Source organism: Epargyreus clarus, unplaced genomic scaffold, assembly GCF_041222505.1.
Source record: "Epargyreus clarus isolate Ecla_fem2 unplaced genomic scaffold, WU_Ecla_fem_2.2 ptg000023l, whole genome shotgun sequence".
NCBI lineage: Eukaryota > Metazoa > Arthropoda > Insecta > Lepidoptera > Hesperiidae > Epargyreus > Epargyreus clarus.
Genome location: NW_027332230.1, coordinates 8,483,019 through 8,506,910, shown reverse-complemented (window position 1 = coordinate 8,506,910; position 23,892 = coordinate 8,483,019). Strand labels below are relative to the sequence as shown.

Here is a 23,892-nt window from a genome sequence, read left to right as displayed (position 1 = left end):
GAATTAGGAAACGTAATCGTTTTTCAATCGATTCGACTTTTTACATGATTGAAGTGTTTGTTGTGGCACTTCGGGTTTAAAAGTTTGAACGTTGTTTATTTATGGTCAAATTGGGTGGAATAAAATGTTAAGGAAAATAAAGAATTCCTATTTTCTACAAACTTTTAGCAGGTACGAGTTTAGTGCACAAAAATAAACGAAATGCGAGTATTTTTCTTTTATCGTACTTTTCTGTTTCTTTCTGTAGAGTGTAGAATATTACAAGTAAGGTCAGCGTGTGAAACAAGTATTTTTTCTTTATCTTTTATTCAAACAAATGTTTTGCTGCGATTCGCTGTTTGTTTAAAGTTTTATTTCTGCAACGCTATTTTAAAGAATCAGTTCATGACATACTAAGAGGCTTAACGTATTTATTGATTATTTTCCTCAAAAGGACTATTGTTAAGTTAAGACTATGCAATACTAAAGCTAAAATTACTTAAGCGGAGATTACCGTATTATTTTTCTTTAATGGGTCATCTTTGAGGATTCGGATTTCTTTGAGAAAAATATTTTTATTAATAAAATATGCTTTCATGACTTTTGTGTACAAATTTTTACTTTAAAGAATAAAAGCCAAAACGATATAATGACCTGGATACAGAAAATGATAATAATTATGAATAATGAAGAATTGGAATTGAAATGTATGAAATTAGAATATAACAAAAAAATTGTCAATAATAATATGAAAAATTATCGTGTTCGTTTTTCTTTGAGGCCTTATCACTTCTTGATTATTATTGTTGCGTATATTTAACATAAAATTCAATTATTTGTTACAGATAGTGCCGAAATGCCATGAATGAGTCGAAGTCGAAGATGGAGCGGCCGGGTCGTCGTGCGAAGGCGGGCTCGCTGAGCGGGCTGTCGGGCGGGCTGCCGGGCGGCGGCGCGGGCGTGCGGCGGCAGCGCTCGCTCGAGTGGAGCGGCGACAGGTACAGCAGCAGCGACGACGACCGCCCCGCTAAGCCGCCGCAGCTCGCTGACAGGGTGTTCGCGTCGCTGCTTGCTCAGGCCACACAACAGTTTGATGGTGAGTTTCTACTTGTATATAGCTAAGTTTGTATTGGATAAAATTCAAGAATATATGAGTTTCTGGAGTTTACGTTAAGTTACTACGTAAGTTGTACTTTTTAGTGGATCTTACTAACGGATATTCAGGAACTATAGGAATTTGACGTATATAAAAAGGCAATAAATAGTTATCAAACATGGCAAAACTATGCTTGTAATAAAAGCAAGATAATTATGTAATCTCGGTAGTATGTATGAGAAAAAGTGAAATAAAAAACTTTACGTTATGTGATATAGCTATAAAATTAAAAGATTAAAAAGGTTCAAATGAGTAAACATCTTGAAGTTCTGTAACAGTTATAGGAGATAATATCTTAAGTGAATATCTCAAATTTCCGTACACGCGGAATTCCGTAGCAAACATACGCTTATTTAAAGTTAACGTATACTAAAGTGAAAAAGGAAAGCGATAGCATCGCAAACTCGCTCGCTGCATGATAATCTAATGGCCTTTAATATTTGGCCGACGGCGGCTGCTACGGGCTACGGGCTACGGCTACGACGTAGCGGATCAGCTTGGAATTTGTTATTCACTGAATGACACGGTCGAAGGTCCGCCTCTGAGCCCTAACAAGTGGGATCATTAGTGAAGCGATGTAGGGGTGGCGCGGGGAGCAGCGGGGAGGGATGGCAATTGATAGGGGAGCGCCCTGCGGTGAGCTTATGAGGAAAACTTTACACGTAAACCCTCTACAGCCTCCACTTTCCATGCTTCTGTCATGCTAACTAAGGAATTGATGAGGAAGAGGTATACTCAGATATAGATTGTCTTATAAAAAGAGGCATCGAGAGCTGGGGTGCTTTCCCTAAGTTTAACTAGTAACGTGTCAAGTATAAAAGCAAACGCTCGAAAGTTTGCTAGTACTGATTAATTTATAATAATAATGGATGTGTATATGTTCACTATGTTGAAATTTATCGAAGACCTTTGTAGGTAGATTATGAACTATATTATACTAGTAAATAAATAAGCCGCATAATATTCGAAAGAAAATTTCAATTTGTATTGGGAACTTAAGACATACACAAGCGAATATTACTCTAAGTTGTAACATATCGTGTATTACTAAATGGTAACCAACATACGAGTCCAATAACTTCATATTTACTCAATCCTTTTCACATATTTTATACTCTACCTCTCCAATTTCCGCACAGAGTTTATCAAATGGGTTGAATAATTAACTTCCGAGAGATGCATACTCCGATGGAGTTTCATGAGGTTGGGTCTGGCGTGCAAATGGCGGCTTTTTAGGTAGTTACCAGCGACCTCTGGTGAGTCCACTAATGTGATTAGTCTCGGCGTGTGTCGGTATCCGAGCTTTAATGCGCGACTAGACACGGCGTATGTGGTTTCATATTCGAGTAATCGATGCGTCTGGTTAGTTACTTGTTTGTGCCTTGCGACTACTAAATTAATTTATTTAGAATTTATGACCAACGTTTATGATTATCACTGTTGGTGATGTTGTGGTTTGATGGTATTGCGTTTGTGTGCGAACTAAATAAAAGTAATATTTTACTTAACCATCAGTTTTATTGATTTTAATGTTTACATACTATTTTATATTACTTGGAGTTCCTTGTACGTTTTTTCACCAATTTCATGGGGATTTCGAAGGATATTGTTTGTCTTAATGTTATATTTTTATATCGTATCTATCTATATCGTTTAGTTATTAATTTAGAGTTCAAAAGTTCAATTTTAAACAAGAAGATTCTCAAAAATTTAATAAGTACTCTGGCGCATCTGTGGCCGACCTCAGGTAGTAATATCTATCCTATCTTTTCTATCCGAGGTTGATTACAAATGTCCATAGGCAGCAGTAGCCACTTACTATCAGGTGGATTGCATGCTCTGCTACTCCCATATTGTAAAAATATTTGCATTAATCTATCATTATATCGTGTAAAAGTTTAAATAAAATATATATTATACCCACATCATCTTAATTCATGTCACATCACGTCATGACACAAAATATACTCAAGTTATAAAAGAACTTTTTAAAGCTTCTTATATGAATGTTTGAGTTTTGAGAAGCAGTAAGTTACCATCGGTGAACAACCCGAGTAAGATTAATTAAATTAGTCGCCAGACTTACAACACACTCGGAAATTCTTAAAGAGCAGGCCGTAGAGTAGGATACACGTGGAACTTCAAACATTTACATTCGTGGAAACTTTAAGTATATCTTACAGCCACATCAAGTCTTATATTTAAATTTACTAAAATAATTTCGGATGTCCTTTTAAATAGATGTCTCTTAATAGTGGAATATAACACACATTATATATATTTTTTTTAATATACTTCAATAGCTTACTTTTAATATACTTTAATAGCCTAGTAGTTGGTCCGCATCTCAACCGGGGTGTCCGAAGTTCGAATCCCAAGCATGTCATTCTGATATTTAAAAAATATGCCCATATTACAAATTAATTATAACTTGTTATGATGGTGAAGAAAAACATGAGGTAAATCATATGCCTGACAGCATTTTTTTTAAGTTTCAAAGGTGCGTGAAGACTGCTAATTCGTTCTTAACAAAGTCCCTCTGAATTAGTAGGTCTGAGAGGACATTCATGTCTAGCACTAGGACAGTAGTGTGTTGACGACAATAGAAGTTGATACATCAGATTTGATTAACCAATGAATGAAACATACCTACGTATTTACATATGCTCAAAAATCACTACTTCACTCAGTCAGTTAAAAATGGTTTATGTTTTTTAAAACCATATCCTACAGGAATATACGGTACAAAGAGAAAAACAAAACAAGTATCTTTTTGCGAACTCCGAGAAAAGTGCACCGTAATATTAGAACCATTTTTATGCACTCCCGAAAATGTTGCAAAATAAGCATGTACTTTCATCTCGTTGTTCATTTCGTCCGTCGCAGCACAAAGGTAGCATGAATATTAAAAGGGAATAAGCTCATGTATATTGATAGTTGAGATTGGAAGCCATAAGGCGGCAGTAGTTTCCATTTCATTTCGTATTTTTCTCCGTACACGGGCGGTATCGGTGGTGTTATTAGACGGCAGGCCAAGTAAGTACGCAATATCTCCGGCCGCGCTCGAGAATCCACGCCGCGCGATGCCCCGTTATTGCATGGAAATTCTTAGACGTGCAACTTCATTGAGGGACTCTTTTGTATAAAGGTTTCAGCGCAATGTTCCGGGGTTATTGTTTTTCAAGCGGGGGAGCCACATTATATTACCTTCCTTGAATCACAAACAGGCTTATTCAATTAAGCCGTGTTCTTAGCAAGCGAGTGATCGTTGAGCGCTCTGTAGTGCGGCTTCGGTTTTTTCTAGTTTTCTAGTAACTTTTATAGTGTCGTTAGTTCTGTATGACTGATCAGGGGACTTATGCTAATAGGTGTACTAAAGATTTTTGTGCATAAGTTATAAATGCGATATTTTTTGACACAACCGCCAATAAGTAGGTACCTTATTTTAATGTGCAAAATGCAATATAGCAAAATGCACAAGAGCTTAATGCAAAATTATATTCGTCACATATTTTTGGGTTTCTATTACCTTTATGTTGTGATACTTCTATTTGTAATATTTTACAATCTAACTTAATAACACTACATAGTGGGCAGTCTAATTAAGATTTTGTGATATTTTGTGTTGAAAATGTATCTGTGCGTTAATTTATTAACATTACTATTAAAGAAATAAGATTTATTCATCAAGAAAAAGTTAAATAATGTACAAACACACATTATTTCGTATAGATTTAACGAATATATAATTTTAGGCATTGTATTTTTTTTTACTTTGCTTACTTATGCTACATTTACTCCTATTACCTACCTAAGTTTAGTGTAAGAATCCATTAAACTTTACAAAAATGGAACATTATCATAACAAACAGATGTATTTGTTAAAATGGTTCAATATTAATGTAGCGTGTAATTTATTTCTATTTTTATTGCCACCACACCTTCCATTTGCGTTGGGACCGGGATGGATTCCCGGAAATTATTATATATGTTCATGTCGTGACATGTTTTTCCAGGCAGGTGATATGCTTATTGTCAATATTGATACATTGTAAGGCGGTGTCAAAGATTATAATGGTCCCGAATGCAATGCGATTATTATGATGTAAAATTGGTGTGGAAGGAATTCCGGTACAAGTGTAAATATAATAAAGAAGTTAGGCTAACATTATTACGGAACTTATTGAAATATTGTTTATTATAATATATGTGTCTTATATCATAATTTTACTAGACTTTAGAATAGTAAATTGGCTTGTATAAGTTGCAAAGAGGATTCTTAAAAGTTAAAGATCAATAATATTTTGTTTTTTTTTTTTATTTATAATATAGAAGTCTACCTCATCTATCGATAGTAATTGGCCACAGCCGCCCATATACATCTGCCACCAACCCCGGATAAGATAAGAGTTCTACCTGAGGTTGCTACCCCTGTACTTAGAACTTAGATATTCTGAGTTACTGAATCTACTTAGCGCTGAATACTTCTTGCATATAATAGGTATGTGGTAGGTACCATACCAAATATAAAGGGCACATTTGTAGCAATTATTTGCCCCAAACTCGAGCCAGTCCTGGCCCACGGTAATTTGAGTGGGTTCCATCTTAAGTACACATGCTCGTAGCCGTAGTTCATGTTTCCATATTTGAAAAAGCCAGTTTGCTATTTATGGATGGAAATGTAACATTTTCTTCTTCTATGTATGTAAAAATGAATGTTTGCCTGTATGTCCTTTATAGAATCGTAATCTATGCATTTGATCATGTGATGATTTATAGCAAAGTTGTTATGCATGAGCCCACGAAGGTTTATGAATTGTACGCCCAATTTTCGACAGATGGCGCCACTGTTATTCCAATGAAGGTACAAATTTTCAGTATGTCATGTTATTTTTTTAAACGCGGGCGAAGCCTCGGGCACTATAAGTATAATATAATATAAAAAGTCAAAATGATTGTAGTAAAGCGACGTCGTCGAATTCGATTATAAGTGTGTGAACGATAATTCACAACAGATTATGCTTGGTAACACTGATTGATGTTCGCGTAATGAAACGATTAATGAAATTGAGGAATTATTGTATTTGGTATTTGGAACGATTTTACCGCATGTGTATTGACTTATACCAATAGTGTACCTATATGTTATTATTAAACTTACATATGCTGATGAATTAGATTAAATAGACTGTTGGAGGTCCGAGTGCCTTTGTTATAAGTATTGTCGTCTGTTTGTGATTATAAATAAAAAGTTGCTATATTTCCATCATATATAAAACACATTGTATAATATATACAAAACATAACATAAGAAAAATATATGAATGAATGCCATTTGTACTCTGATTATTAGGTTCTTAAAATGTCTTATCATAAAGGTTTTTTAATTAAAAGATATAACTAAAGATGTTAAATGTATAATAAGGTACATTTAAATGTTGTCCCTTTAGTTCCGGGACCAGAATAGGGCTACAGTATCTCATGCTTGTCGTAAGAGGCGACTAAAGGGGGCTTTCGGGGTTCCGGCCGACGACCCCGGGAAGGACGGCGGTGTGTGTGGTCGCATACCGTCGTGTACATCGGACGGTGTAGTGGTTCAATGTTTCTTGGGCGGAGCCCGACGGGGCAGTGCGCTGAGAGGACTCCGGCTGCGTTCCTCTGGAAATCCCGGAGTCCTCTACGCAGAGCTGAGGACGGCCACCGGAGGGGTATTATTGCGGTAAAAATCCCACATAACCCGTGTCGCTCCCATGCCACCAGGTACCTTTTGAAGGTTTCCCCCTCGAGATGAAAAAAAAGTACATATAAATGTATCAGGTTATATTAGTAGTTCATAATTGTACAATTGTACTCAAATAATTTTACTACTATATAACTTAATTGGGAATACTCAATCGGTACTTAAAATAAATGGGCTACATTATACATTATTTTACTATAAAAAACTTTTATAATAAAGATATTGTAAGAATATTGAGAAGACAACTCGTTAAAATTCAATATCGGAATAAAGAACGTCTTTAAACTCAATTTTTTATATTAACTTGATGTGCTCATTCATAATGTAATAGGCAAATTTGTATATTTAAATTAGACATCATTAATATCTGGATGGGACCTAGCGTGATTAGGTTAAGGCAGAACTAAGATTATGATTAAATATGTTATCACCAAATTGAATGAATTTGCCAATTGATTCTAAAATAAAATTATACAAGTCCACTAAGACGTGCGCAGTACTGCATACGAGTTGTCATTAACGTACATAATAGATAAAATCCATTCCCACACTCATTGGTTTTCACATGAAACAATTCATTTAATGAAAACATTCGTATTTGCGGTGTCATTGCACCGTGCGGTAGACGCGACATGCGGGCTGTTATCACTCGTCTGTGCTCATAGATAAGCCACTGACCTTTCACTAATACAATTGGACGCCATTTACCGAGGTATTAACTTTCGTGACCGCTTTGAAGTGACCTCTTGAAATAGTTTGCCGTTGATATCTCTGCTCCATGGATTACACGGAGAATAAAAGATATCCCTTAATGTAATAACGTTTACTGAATGGAAAACGTGAATTTGGCTTAAACTTTTTTTTATAATATTCAAGTAGCAAACATGCAGTCCATTCTAAGCGATTACAAGCTCATGGATATCTTTAATTGATTCCAGACACGATGAGAGTCCTACTAAAGGTTGGTTATATATGCGTTGCTAGTGTTGCTTCCTCGAGGAGTAAGTTGGAAAGCTTTGGGTAAGTATGTCCCCCTTGCGATATTTTTAAAGAAAAATACGACACCGCTGTAATAAGGCAGAAGAAGTGGTGGCAACGGTACATCATTCGACCCAAAAAGGAAAAAGAAATGAAACAAGAACGTAGAACAATCGTCGAGAAGAATCCTATAAATCTCATAAAGTTCAATTGCAAGGTAAATAATTTCTTGATGGTCCATACTAAATGCAATTTACGACCGCCGGCGCGGATTTTCTTATTCTTTCTTAAGCACTTTACAGAAATATTGATAGTTTTGATCCTTTTATATATTCAAGAATTATTTTACCTTTTTAATATTAGGGAAGTAGCTTTATTGTAACACTTGTAATATTACTGCACGGTTTATTATGAAATAGTACGGCCATTAATCAGAAATTGTTCTTATTTAAATAGTAAAAATACCTCAGCAAAATTGTCATCTCTTTAATGCAGAATTCAGTAAAGAATTCCTTCAGAACAAAGTCAGCTTCTAAGTGTATAAATATCTAAAATTATTCCCTTTATCATTCAAAAATAATTCATCTACTTAACTTTTTTCCTTTATGCTAAAATTCTTTGAAGTCGAGGAAAGCTCCCAAAAAGTAATTTTATTAATTACGAGTCAGGAATTCAGCAAAGTTCCAAGCCGGAGAGGTCCTTTCTTTCGCGGCGCGATCCATTATCTTATGAAGATTTAGAAATTCCTGTGGTGTTCGCTGCGCCGCGTCTGAACAACGGGTGCTTCCCGGGGAGAAAAGACGTAGTATTATCGTCATTTTTAATTAGATTGTAGGTACTTACAGTGTAATCCGGTGATAGGTTTGTGGTATGAATTTCGGATTTTGAATTTGGTAGCGCGGCCGGAGTCCCGGAATTTTCGATTTTATTCCTGTTAGAAATGTATTGTCACTTATTTTAACAGTAAAAGAAAATATCGTTTATACGCCAATATATACCTGAGAGTCCTGTCCTTATTTTTTTAACTGTGCGTAATCTAACCAGTACCCTTACCATGAGTTTTTACGTTTTGACAAATATGACTGTTTTGGTATTTGTTTACGTATTGGCCAATACAATTTCCAAGTTCTGATATAATCCGCTAGGGGCGCTGATTGGCGTAAGGGGCGTAAGGGTACAGTACTTAGCTAGCGTTGTTGACTATAGGATTAACACTTAAGAGTATATCTGCACCTAGCTCTGAAAAAGCTGATAAAACAATAAAGATGCCATCAAAATGTGACTGTCGTTAGATGAGAGACGTCATTAGAGCTGGAAACGGTAACTAAATGAGAAAAGTAATTTTAATATCAAGACAAAAGGAACCGTGAACTTGCGGTTACAAATTAATTATTCTTAGCTTATTGCTAAGGTCGAGTAAGTTTCGCCCGGCCGCGGCGGGGGCGAAGCGGTAGCTGCAAGAAAACAAAGGGTGGAGGGACGGCTTGCTGCCCTGCGGCCATTTTCTCAGTAAATGTTACCGTACTTCTCTTTGTCGTTTTGTTCGCCGGGAGGTCACGGCAGAGCGCCCGCTATAGACAACCACATTTACCCTCTTTCGCAGAAACTCCGACAAACCGCAACCACTGTAACAGGTAGCTTTTACGGATCATTAACATTGCTTTACGAAATTCTAGCACCTTTCTATACAGCTTATCTGATTAAAACATTTAAAGTTGTGATTATAAAATACACGCTTCCACGAGCAACAAAGCGATTCGTTTCCGGTCTTTCCACTGTTCGTTATTGTTTTCGCATTCTATGTAATGGAATTTATTTAAAAATATTTTTATTGTTGTTTGGCTAACAAAAATGCGATTTATCGAAATATATTTTCCTATATATTGACGCTCGTTATTTAAAATCAATCCATCTATTTTTTGCCTATACTAGACATGATCAAATTTCGATCTATGGTAGGTAAAAATTAGATAGTTTAATTATAAATAATGGATGTTATTCGGAATGAACTTTCAGTTCTGCGAATTTTACATAGGCACATATAAGTAGCCGGATGTAGAGTTCGACTGTAAATTAATCCAAATATAAACTAAAATTGATTTAATCTGAATTTGAAACCATGTTTTATTTTTGATAAAATACATGATTCTTAAACGGTTTTTATATAATATAAAGTTTATGAACTTTAAGTATGTCCAATCTCACATTCCTCCGTGCTCGCAATCGTACAAAAGGATCCAAAGTTTACTCTTCATGTATTAATATACACATAGATGTAATTTGTCTCTTTCATGATAACTTCGTGTAATCTTTCAAATCGCTAAACTGATTCCGTCAGGATTTTTAATAAAACGGTTTTGTAGGGTTTTCCGCTCTGTACTTTTTGTTTGCCAATTCTGGCAAAATATACGATAAATTACAGATCGCACTTATTGAAGACCCAATATAATAATCGTTGTAGATAGCAGTACAGTTTATAATTGGCCAGCGTAGATTAGGATATCTTACTTTATGAGATCATTTTAGAATACTACTTATATGGCGTTCATATTTGATGGTTTGTATTACATAACATTAAGTATACCAGTACATTCAATATACGTAGAATATCATAAATAAGGACAACACAAAACACAGCATATTTAAAAACAAAACGTTCATATGCGAACTGTAATGAATGTTTGTGCAAGCCAGTTGTACTGAGCTACATCCGTGCATGTTTTCAGTGAAATTTGCAGTAATCCCGGTAGGTTTGTGAAGAGCGCCACGCACGCGCCTAGGATTATCCGTAATTGATGGGCTACGCTCCTAATCCCTGCACTTTGCTCTATGAGCCGTATTGTACTTGTGCAGAAAAATTTGTACTAAGTAAACGTTGAAGACGAGGAATAAATGCAGATGGAAGTAGAAATGCAGTAAAATGGAACTATTAAACCCCTAGTTTCACTAGCTTTATTATTGCCAAAGAGGTTCTAATGGATATTTTTAAATTTCAGTTATGGTATTTAGTAATGGTACCAGCGAGAAGCAACCCTTGAAATGTATTTTAATTCTAAAAAAATGAAGAGCAATATTGTAAAACGAAATTCATATTTTCTAGAATCCTAGAGATCCTAGAGTTTCTAGAATCCTGTCACTGCTTTTTTCAATCCATAACGTCTTATCAAATATAGAGAATACTAGAATATGAGTTGAAATTTTTATGTTTTCATACTATTATTTATTCACTAACATTGCTACTGCTACAGAATAAATACGTGAAATAAAATTTGACTACGCCGACATAATGTAGCGAGTGACGCTAATGAGTCGAGCTCTGTTCATAAAATATTCTGAATGATATAATTTCCCTTGAACTCATACGAAAAGTCGCCGAACATTTGGGCTTTCGCAATTTATTTTTTGTACGCATACGTTCAACAATTAAATAAGACCGATTTTCGAATGATAAGAATGTTAGATGTTAATGTTGATTTTTTCACTTGTATTGAAATGGCGTTTCTTTCTTTTACATTTAAATTGAATATTTATTAATTAAAGTATTTAAGTACATTTAAGGAAATAATTATGAAGTTTCTATTAATTTTAAGTAATCTCTTTATATAAAATGTTTTAAGTGCATTGTTAATAATCAATCTATCCAATGTTTTGCCTACCAAAAGTCAAGATTTGACAACTTCTGCATACTAAAAATTGCCAAATTTTGATATTTGGTACGTAGAAGATGGATAGATTGATAACGGTTGTTAATTGTTGTCTTTTAACTAAAGTACACTTAACAAAAAATATTTTTATAATTTCATAGGCTTTAGTGACAGCGCTTAATAGTGTCAATATTTCGAAACTGCCACTATAATAGTATAGCGGGGGTGTGTTTATGATTTAAGTGTATCGCTATACGTCGTAATTTAGCGGGGCCAGGCCGTAGCCACCCGTACCTCACTATTCGCGTGAGCTTCTTATCTCCCGATATTTAAATTCCAGCGTGAGCCTCAAAATAGTTCAAATTAAACGGAGCTTGTAAATTAAGTGTTGCTATCACGCAATTCCAGGGAAATAGCTCTAAGTGGTTCTGTGCGATCTACTGTTTCGTACGGTTTGACTTAATGACGACGATTTAAGGAAATAATTAAGGTGGAATGGTTCCGACGGTGTTTATTGCGTACTATCATTTTATTTTCCGTTGATGAATGATATAACTACGGCTGCGGTGATCATAAAGTGTCTATTATTTTATATTGTCTTCGTAATGGATTAATGAAGTATTTATAAAATTATTTCATGGGTAACTTATATTATTTTTATATAGGCATAGATAAGAATGGTTAAACTTCAGCTCAATTGAAAATTATTACGAAATGGATTATAACTTTTAAATGGAAAAAAAGATGTACATACAAAAGAACATGAATCTAAATATTGTAATACATATTATGAGCCTGTATCCTCGTACCTTCAGAATATTAATTTTATTGTAGGTATACTGATTTTCCACGTAGGAAGAGTAATAGTTCCAATTTGTGCGTCTCAGCGAAATAGCGATTAAAAATAGATTTGATGAATGGCATCGCTCTCGGGGGTCAACAGCCGTTACTGAACGATCCAATGTGAAAATTTAATTCAGGTAATTTTCATGGTTGGAGAAAGAATTCCTTTATTTCTATAAATGATCCTCATTCTATGATTTAGCTGCTACATATTTGTAAACCTGGACTTTTAACAAAATTGTGTCTAATGCAGATTCGTTTTTGTCAGGACTAATTACATGGATTTGTAATTTTACTAATTGCATGTTACTGGCTCTGAGTTAAATATGTAATCCGATATGTAATTTTGATAAAAATCCGCCAGAATGATCAATAATGTTAAAAATAGATTTAAGATACTATTCCAAAGTTACAGAAGTAACAACTTGATGTAAGATGAAGAGTTTTCTATTATTCTCTACATTTATCAACTTCGCCAATTTCATAACAAATACACAAAAGGCAATTCCAATAAATCCAAGCCTCTAAAATGAATTGCGAAATACCTTTAGTTTGTGATTTTCAACTGAAAATATTTTGCAGCGATTAAAAATAGATTTGATAAGACTGGCAGGCGGCGCATCGCTCTCGAGGGTAAACACCCGAGATGAAACGATTGAATGTGAAAATTTAATTCAGGTCATTTTCGTCATGGGAGCAAAAATCTGTTATTTTTCCCTAAAGCGGCCTATTATGTAATAAATATTTGTCACTGCTGTCCTATTGCCATCGCCGTGTATTTGGGCAAATTTTTTATATGATAATTTTTACCCGACTGCCAAGGAAGGGTTATGTTTTTCGCGCGTATCTTGTATGTTTGTCTTTCTTTATTTGATCCGATCTAACAAACGGCTGGATGAATTTCAACAGTTAAGGTGTCATTATATTTGTCTCAATGACCCGAGTGTCCTTAGATAGATGTTAGTAGAAAAAAATCAAAATGGCGGATTTTTGGCGCGAAATAGTAACACATTTAAAAAAAAAGTTAACCGAACCTATCGAGTAGGGTATCAAATGAAAGGAAATTAAACGGAGATTATAAAAACATATTTGTATATATATAAAACAGTAAGGTGACTGACTGACTGACTAACTAAATGACTTTTTCATTTTTCAGAAATCAAAGTACAGCCTAAACCAAGGATCTTACAGTTCTTAAATTTTGCACACAGGTTCTCTGTATAGCTTGAATAAGTACTAAGAAAGGCCTTTTGGAAATTCTACCCTTAAGAGGGTAAAATAGGGGAAAACAGTTTTTTTGAAATCCTTTAATTTTGAAGCAACTACTATAAAATTTTGTATTTGGGTTTCTGGATAGGAACAAGGACGCACTTATTTATCCCCCTCCGAAAAATCAACCCCGTAGAGGGTAAAATAAGGGTTAAAAATTAATTTGAACAATCGTCAATTTTGAAGCAAACTTTATGAAATTTTGTATCAGGCTTGTTGGATAAAAATAATGAAATGCTACCTCTAACGAGGTAAAATAATGACCGAAACTTTGATTTACTGAAGTTATATATTTTATAGACCGTAAATAGTGATTTTTTTTCGCGAAATAGTAACACGTTTTAAAAAAGTTAACCAAACCTATCGAGTAGGGTGTCAAAATAAAGGAAATTAAGAGGAGATTACACACACATTATATAATATATCTTATATATAAAATTCTCGTGTTAGTTACCGTACTCCTCCGAAACGGCTTCACCGATTTTCAGCAATTTTTATATACATATTCAGTAGGTCTGAGAATCGGCCACTATCTATTTTTTTTACACCTAAGTGATAAGGGTTGTTCATCCTTAACATTTTTTTATTTATATGGCAACACAACGTTTGCCGGGTCAGCTAGTACATATATACTCGTATATACACATCGAGATGACTGTCTGACTAAATGAGTGAGTTGCTGTGCCAGAGATCAACGCAAAGGGAAACCGCTGAACTTAAGCGTGCTGAAATTTTACACATAGGTTCTTTATTAGCGTAAATGAACACTACGAGGATAAAATAGGATAATATTGTTTGAACATCTTTTGTTTTTGAAGCAGACTACTATGAAACTTTGTATTTGGCTTTCTGGATAAAAATAATGAAATGCCTATTTCACTGCTTTTGGAAATTTTACTTCAGCCTTTTTGGTGCAGTCGGGTTTTTGATTTTTTAAATTAATTACTTGTTACAGTATAGATTTAAGTGGCACAGTGGCATAGAGGATGCAGTTTATCCGAGAGTACTACAGCTCATAGACCGCTCTATGTACAAGCAACTCCATATAAAATATAACTTCTACCTTAATCCAATCATAGATGCGTTGACACTTCTATGTACTTAGATGGTCGCGTCTTGTCAGGTAGCCGGCATCCAGACCGACCCTTCCACCGAAACACAAGAATCCCTTCACCATAGTAATTGATATAGCGTTGGTAACTCCCTGGTCGAACTTTATTGTTATTACTATTACTTCGGTATTAGCTCAAAAACTTTTATACGAAGCCAATTTCTATTTATATGTTTTTTATTCTACAATTTTATACATAGTCAATTTCTGTTAATCTTGATAAATATTATGTAACTCAGATTACCTACCTACTTATGGATAAAGCACAGAATTGAAGCAAGACGCTAACTGAGTACAAAAGACTGAAAATGCAAATCGTGGAGGGCGTCGACGCCACTGCCGTGTCCCTGGCATTTAAATTCAACCTAACTTGTCAAAGTTTTGTGGTTTGCAAATGAATGCTAGGTCGCAGCTCGCATTTCTCAAAAGTTGTACAAAGTGCTGCACTGCTGCATTTCATTGTTTTTACTCAATACATTTAATTAGTTGGCGATGTTTTATTCGTTTATTTTTGTATAATGTAACAAATACATTGCAGTCTACAGGATTTTCCGTGGTCACTGTCGCCCATCAAGAAATCTGTCATCAACCCTAGATAGGACTGAAGTTCTACCTGTGGTAAGCCGTAGATGCCTTGGTAAAACCTGATGACTAAGTTCTATAACCTATAACACAGCAAGGCTCAACATTGCTGTCATTAGGAAGAAATGAGGGCATAAGTAAACGTTATGTAGCGCTGACACAAATACAACTTTACATTCAAATTGGCTACTAACCTGTGTTAATTAAAGAAACGTAAAATATTTGTGTCTACAATCTTATTAACAGCATTTATAACGTTTAATCAAGATACACGGTTATACCTAATATTTGTCAGTCATTTGTGCCGCTAAAGTGTACGGAGACGTCTTTAATAACTCAAGTGTCGACGGAAACATGGTATCTCTCTTCGATTAAATTAGTCGATTAAATTTTCATATTCAATCTTGAGTTGTTTACTAAAGGGAGGCATCGCACCGTTCTCTGGACCGTACTGTTGACTTTGGAATCAGATTCTTACGTCTTCAATAATAAAGTCCAAGTATTCAATTTCGGATGGATGAATAATATAGGTGATCTATGATAACAAAAACAGTCATAACGACGAAATATCGGGTGCTTTTCGACCCCGTAAATAGCATACATAATTGAATTGACACATTTCTACGTTATTCGAGCAAGAGATACCATTATTTAAATTGAAATGGAAATGACTATCAAATAGTCGTGGCAAAATTAAATAGCTGCGTTTGAGTACTTTATTGTGTAAAAAAGATACAGAAATAGTAAAATTAAATATATTAAAAAAAAACTAAAAAACGCGCTTTTATAATAAAATTACCTAACAGTAGAAAATAATTTTCAATCTAGGAATCAATTAACGAACAGTAAATAGTATAAGTGTGGAATAAGTGTTGGGCGCTTTTCGAAAAATGATAAACGGAACACCCCACGTTCATTTTTTCAAAGATCTTTTAGTGAGCAGGTTTCCTCACGATGTTTTCCGTCACCGTTAAAGCAGTGATAATTATTTTATAACACTCACATAACTTTAACACAATCAGAGATGCGTGTCTGGGATTCGAACTGCGGACCCACCCAGAGGCGGAGATTCAACCACTAGTCTATCAGTGCTTTTTCCTTAATAACGTTATTTTTAAAAATATTTATTAGTTTAAGAAAAACTGAGCGAGATCAATTCTTAAATGTAACTTTAACTTTAATATAACGGTTAACGGTAATAATTCCGGCCTCGTTTTATGCTTACGTCATTAAATATAATACATTGCTTCAGTATTTGTAATTAAAATATACGAGTATAAAATGAAATTTGGCCTCGAGTCACCTAACATATGCTACTATTGTGCATACAGTGCTGCTGTGTTCTGGTTTGAAAGGTGTTGTAAGGGAGACATACTGTTCCGAGGCGTTCCAGCTTAGTCCTCAGGCGTAGCGGCGCATCTGTGGCCGACCTCAGGTAGGAATATCTAATCGTATGGAGTTGATTACCGATGTCCATGGGCCACTTACCATCAGGTGGATTGCATGCTTGTCTAGTACTCCTATATTATAAAAAAAAAATATTAAAAAAATGTATTTTAGTCACTTACAGACGATCAGAAATAGCATAGTTTCGTGAATATTGACTGCCCAGATTCTAATGTAGCCTCGAAGTGCCTTTCAAAGGGTATACAACGCACTAATTGAGTTTGTAGAATCGTTAAGTAAATTGAAGCAAGGTGCTTAGTTTTGTACAGCCAGAGGCTATGTACCGTACGTAACTTTAATGTTACACTTAACCCTTTAATATTATTTCAGTTGTGAGGATCTAAAATGTAATATTATATTTCAAATTTACTACAAATTTAATCAGAAACCCCTAAAGGTTCTTACAATATCGAAGCGCCTCATAATGCTAATAGAATTATTTAGTTAAGTCAGCCAGTACAAAATACTGAGTGAAATAATTCCATTTGGCTAAGTGGTACATATATAAATACCTTTGTACAGGCTACTATTGTCGTTGTATAAGGTCTGTCTTGTAGTTCTATTTATTAGTTTATATGTTTGGTAAAAGATAATGGTACAATAATTAATTATTAGTAAAAACGACCTCAAAATAAGGTAGAAGAATCCTCTGTGGTTCATCTCCGCGTTCACCACCGCCACTAAATCTACCACCACAACCTACCACTCTAATTTATAATAATAATATTCATTACTGCTGTTTCTAGTTTGAAAAGCGTGGTAAGGGAGATTTATGGCTGACCGCTGTAGCATTAATACCTGGGGTAGATGTCCATGAGAGGTAGGGGTCACTTACTCCCAAGTGAACTGGATCATAGTAAAATAAGAGTTCTTATTTTAACTACAACTGCCTTTGTATTCTGTTTCTATTCTGTTATATTGAAAATAAGTAATTGTAAATATGAATATACTGCAGTCCACATATTTTAAATTATAGTTCATATATCTTTTCATAAAATTAATTTGTACAGATGAGCAACGTCGCATCTATGGGTCTGAGAGCGCCGAAGACCCACCCCGATACATCAGCAGTCCACAGAGACAAGCATCACCATTTCCTTTGGAGAGCACCAATCGACGCTTCTACAGAAGAAACAGGAACTCCAAAGGTGAGTATTTAATTTATGTTTGTGTATATTGTACACTTCAAATTGTGGTCATATACGCATTTGTGTCAGGTAGGAATCTAATCCGGGGTTGATTATAGATGTCCAGGAGCAGCAGTAGCCACATACTATCAGACTTGCTCGTTAGTTACTTATATTAAAAAAAACCAGAAAACCGTTCAATTTATTTTGATTGCGTTTTGAGAAAGTGATTTTTTATTGATTTATTTATGGTTGCTTTTGGAAATAATCAAACATCATCAACTTAGTGCGATGAATACGTATAAGTTAGCTTTTTTGTGCAATATTCATCAAGGGTAAAATATAAATTATAATTTGAAAATTAATTTAAAAAAGAACATATTAATCATCTGATAAAACATTTTTCTTGTTAGCAAAGTGTCACGCTGTTTCCATCAACACTATAATTCATTATTTTACAAAACGTCCAAAATAAGTTAGTGGCTACGCTATTTAATAGTGGAGAGTGCGGTTTTTCATTAAAATATAAATTAAAGCGAGGGAGAATAAATTTTAAAATTTGCTTTATATCATCTTATGTTTATTTTAGTACCTTCTATATATATATAACGGCGCGAGCTATTATTTTCAATTAATTTTAGTTAATTTTGAGTTGAAGCTTAAATAGCTTTCCATTCAAATTATTTCATTACCAATTATTTTAGTAGACTATATTTTTGGAGCGGGTAACTCCGGATGGGGTTGCAAGTGCCGCCTTTTTGTTATAAGAACGATTATTGTTTCGTTTTTGAGAGAGAGTTGACAATTGACGTTAATGGCGTGTGGACTTGTAAATCCATCGGCTCCGGATTTATTATTTTCTTGTGTGCTTCTTTGTTGGAACCGAAAGCAGTTGGTGCACTATGAAGGAACGCCATCTAGCATTTCTATATCGGTCAGACGCGAGGCTCGGCGATCTGACATATATTTTTTTTTTATAATATAAGAGTAGCAGACGAACATGCAGCCCACCTGATGGTAAGTGGCTACTGCCGCCCATGGACATCTGTAATCAACCCCAGATAGGATTAGATATTCCTACCTGAGGTCGGCCACAGATGCGCCGCTACCCCTGAGGACTAAGCTGGAACGCCTCAGAAAAGTCTGTCTCCCTTACCACACCCTTCAAACCGGAACACAGCAGCGCCTATCACTGCTGTTATTAGGTAGAAATAGGTGTGGCTGTGGTGCCGCCGGAGTCGAACCACAAAGAGTTCTACCACCTTTTATATAACACGCTAGTTGTAACACCAGGTTATCATATAATATAAGTATGTAAGGAACTCCAATTTACACAACAGAGTGTATAGTCGGCCCTTGAATATCTTAATAACATTTTTCACAGTATTTTCTTGTTGGTTTGTTTGGACGCTCACTAACCAATTTGCAGTAAAGTACCGTATTGGACAATCTCCTAAGTTTTTTTCTTGTTTAAGAGATTCTTATTAGGTCCTAAGTTCCTAACTGATGACTGATTGACTCAACTACGATCTTTATTATCTACTAATGAACCCGAGCCGTATTTTATCCCGATAAAATTAAATTAAATTTAAGTTTTTATTAAATTAATTTAAATTCAATAAAAACTATTTTTTTTTAATTTAAAATTTTAATTTTAATTAAATTTGGTTCACTATAAAGTAGTAGCAGTGTTATTTCTGTGGTTAAGGTTTGTTTCTTTAATGTTCAGGTGAGGAGATGTTCAGCGCTGAAGGTGGAACTCTATCTCGTCGAGGGCGCCGGCCTGATGAGTTTGATACCAACGGCCGCGGTACCCGGATCTGCAATATCAATGGTACATTATTATATTATACTAGCTGACCCGGCAAACTTTGTACCGCCTCAAATTTATTTATCAAATATATTTCATATAAAATATAGCCTATGTTACTCGTGGACAATGTAGCTTTCGAATGGTGAAATATTTTTTAAAATCGGTCCAGTCGTTTTTGAGCCTATTCATTACAACCAAACAAACAAACAAAGTTTTCCTCTTTATAATATTAGTGTAGACTTATAGTGTTTGAAGTCTCGGGTATAATTGTTTTTTTGTAATTATTCTTCGTTGACGTCATCGGCCCCGTGTATATCTACAGACATTGAACGTGTCAAATACGGGTCGTGTCAGATAGCATCATATTTTTTATACAATATATTGATAGGCATAGTCCGTTTCCAAGTGGCTGCTTTACAGCAGATATAAGTATGTTAATACAATTTGTATAGAAGAATTTCGTCTGCTAATTCACGTGTCTGCCACGCTCTTTGTCTGTAGATATAAATGAACCATTAATGGATGGACTGACCAACAGACGAGAGTGTTTATAATAGTTTCGGGAAAATTATGAACATAAGCATAATCTGATCCGCATTAGAGCAGCGTTGTAGAGTAGGCTTTGATCTCGATGAGTCGCGAAAAGAGAACCGTGGGCAGTGGTGGGATATAAAAAGGCTTAACAGAAAATGAGCTGACAAAATTAGCCATACTGAAATTTGTGACAGCAACTTGAGTTCATTTCTGTTTTTTAATTATGAAAATGAAAAGATACATATACTGTTACTACCTACATCTACCACAGGTTGATGCTTATGTTAAGTTTCAGATGTGTTTTTTGTAATAGCTAAATACTAGTAGTATTAGCATTGGTAGTTTAAGAAAAAATATTGTAACGACAATTTGTGAGTGCCTCTGTAGGCCTATATAAAGAAATATATTTTATTTCATTTAAAACCTCATATTTTGCGTTGTTTGCCTATCTAAGTATACAGGGTGAATTTTTCAAATAGGCCTTCAGGGCCAATTCCGAAACTATGAGTATAAGCGAAAAATGCTGAAAGGAGTTACGAGGCCGAATTTGATAAAAACTTAAACTGCATTCATTTTTTAAAATATCGTTTTCCCTAGCCTGGAATCGAACGAGTTCATTTTGAAAAAAAATACACCCTCTATATTAGCATATACAGGATATGCTGTAAGTAATTGTGCTAAGCGCATCAGCATTGTTAAATTCATAGCATATAGAAATGTAAGGAATGAATAAGGTATGACACATATCCAGTAGCGTCGGATTCCAGTTTAGTTATTGTAGTTAGGCATTCTGTATGTAGCATAGCTATTATAAGCGTAATGCGAAGGTGGGTGCATGCCTTTGATAGGGATGCTTCGCATAGTTTCGCGGGCCTAGCGTACGTGAGTGCCGCGTATAGATAGCGTAATGTTTGGATGTTACGAAGATTTCAATTGGTGTATGGGGATACAAGCGCGGAATGGCGTTTGCAACTCGTGTAGCTCGCTCATACTATGTTTCTATCAAGCCAAACTAACAAAATGAAATAAACATGACAGACACAGTGTTAAAAACTATGTCGATTATTATTTAGGATATTAATAAGTAGCACAGTGTCGATGGATTGTCTGTCAGTTAATGTGTTTGCGTTGGAGTAAAAAATATAAATATATTAAATATTCTTCTTTATTTCGCATAATAATGGTGGTTTGACGGGAGGAGCCACTGCTACATAACGGCAGTGTTTAATTCTGTTGTATTCTAGTTTGAAGAGATGGGTAAGGGAGAGGTATTAATAAAAGGTTTTTCAATTTAGTCCTATGATGTCTCGCATGACGCGGTATACACGATACTGGTCTGACATGCAGACAGATCGATTAGATTTCTTTATGCTAAATCAACAATACCTAGATAATGAGTCTTTATATGAATCCATGACACACGACACAGAGGTAATCCTACTGTTGAGCTATGAGGGTAGAATTTTATTTATTTACAGAAACCTACATATCAGAATACCGTTGTATGCATCAATATGTTATACAAATCCAAAAATCCTCTTATTCAGAAAGCAAAGCTTATTAAGTCGCTTTGGATTACATTGGCGTGTTCTTTTACTGAAAAGAAACATACTTACATATTCCTTTTTTTATGGTAGAGACGTACGATACGGATTGTACGGGAATATTCTACTACTGCGCTTATAATGGCATGTTTGTAAATTTTTGAAAAACGTTTTGAGATGAATGTTTGAGATTCGCACTAAAATAAGTTCAAACTTTTAAAGTACCGAAGTAGTATCATCATATCATCAGTAGCATCATAAAAGTCTGCTACACAGAGTTTCCAGGTTTGATTTTTCGCTAGGAAAAATATATAATTGACTCATATTTATTTAGAATTTCTAATGAATTTAAACATTTCTATTAAGAGTATCAGAGTTTGAATTTAGATGTTAATTTACAAATATTTTGTGATAGCACCCATAATAAAGTGATACTATTCTAATCCGATGTAATTTAAAATCCTTGTGTGCTAGTGTTAATAAGAGTAGATGTAAAAAATATATAAATACCAATGAGTGGTGCTCTGCTCCCTTTGGCGACCAGTCGTCCTTGTTGCAACACACTCACTCGCGACTCCCGAATAGGTCCTCAGGACCTCCGTAATAAAATATACTATATGTCTCGTCCGGTGACGAACTCAGAATTGCGACTGTCTGATTTCGTATGTCATGACAGAAACGTCATTATATCGAATTTTGAATTTACTTTTTATAATCAGTATTTCAACCAGTCCTAAGTACTGAAAAATATCCCTCTGTGCTATTTGTGCGTAGATAATTTTATTTTCTATCTTCTATCCCAGGTCCGTCAAGTGAGCGCGAGTGTGATTCACCACCCGAGCCTGCGCCCCCCGAGGTGCCGCCGCGTGGGCCTTCCCTGCACGTCACTTTGCGCCATCGGCCCTGCGATCCACCAACTGAATCTGATCGGCTGTTCTTGTCTGAGGGTAAGTTTAGCTTTTATACTGGTTTACAGGAACTAAATAAGACATCTTCTTAGTATTCTGAGGCTAAAGTACTCGAAGATCTTCAGAATTAGTGCGTTTATCGGGACCTAAAAAAAAGAAACAAACTATTTCTCCGATTATGGTTACCAGTTAATTATAGGCGTGACACTTTGTTGAAGATCGATTTAATAAAAAAAAAATTTAACAAGTTGAGAGCCTACGCTACGTACCTAACTACATACGAGTATTTGCTTCGGATGCTTTATAAGTAATCAGTCTGTGATTCAGTTGCGGGTTTACCCTCAAGTCCACTATCCCGATGAGTTAGGTAATTAAATTTCCGCCGTAAATGTACAGCCGAGTTGCGTTAAGTAGGCCCTGCTCTTGTGTAGGTACTTTGGCAGAAGTTTAATCGAATTGCACCGTCCGCAGGAGTCCGCGACGGCACCAAGTTTGTTCTCGCTGACAAATTAGCCACTTGATCCCGCTATGCCCGAGGCGCCTGTACATAAAAACTCAGTTTAATTCATTTCCCATTTTCTTTAAAGCTGTGTTCATAGCGTATTTTGTTTCTGTTATCGTAAAATCTATTAAGTGTCTTATCTTTTCTTACACAAAAAACAACACACTTTTTATTTATTTTTGTGCGTTCTAAAATAAATATACTACTATTTCTGATTCAATCTCCCATGTGTATGAAATCTCAAAATGTGGGTTAAATAACAAGTAGAATGAATAGCGGGTCAAAATTCAGGTGCGTTACAGTATCGTAACGAAAGAAGAAAGCTGCTAAATTTGATTTGGAGGAAAGCTCGGCGCAGGATGAGGTGCTTTGATGTGGCGTGCCCCCGCCCCCTCCGCCGCGGCCGCCCGCTGAAATGGCGCGCACTTACAGAGAAACTCTTACCGTAATTTAATTTTTATGATAGCGCATTGTAAGTGTCCCAGGGAGACTTTTATTTGGATTTGCTCTTCCACTTAGAGCAACCGTTGACGCTCTCTAAAAGTATTAATTTTGAATGTAAAGAAAAAATGATTTATTACTTCAATTTATTATTTGTAAAACGAACGAAACTTTCGCTCTTACTAACTTCAGTTAGCGAGTTGCTAACGGCCAATAAAATAAAATACCGTCAGAACGCAGGTAGGTACGGAATGAATTAGGCAAATCTTGGTTCA

At 35.2% G+C, this 23,892-nt stretch overlaps 1 protein-coding gene across 1 annotated transcript; it reads left to right on the top strand.

Moving 5' to 3' along the window:
- The first annotated feature begins 855 nt into the window (after nucleotides 1-855).
- Nucleotides 856-23,625, top strand: LOC140751681 (uncharacterized). The gene is given in 6 exon segments (XM_083059016.1): nucleotides 856-1,075; nucleotides 17,759-17,896; nucleotides 19,605-19,710; nucleotides 22,556-22,713; nucleotides 23,535-23,572; nucleotides 23,575-23,625. Coding segments are annotated over 6 exon segments (705 nt in total). The 5' UTR covers nucleotides 856-861.
- The last annotated feature ends 267 nt before the right edge of the window (nucleotides 23,626-23,892 follow it).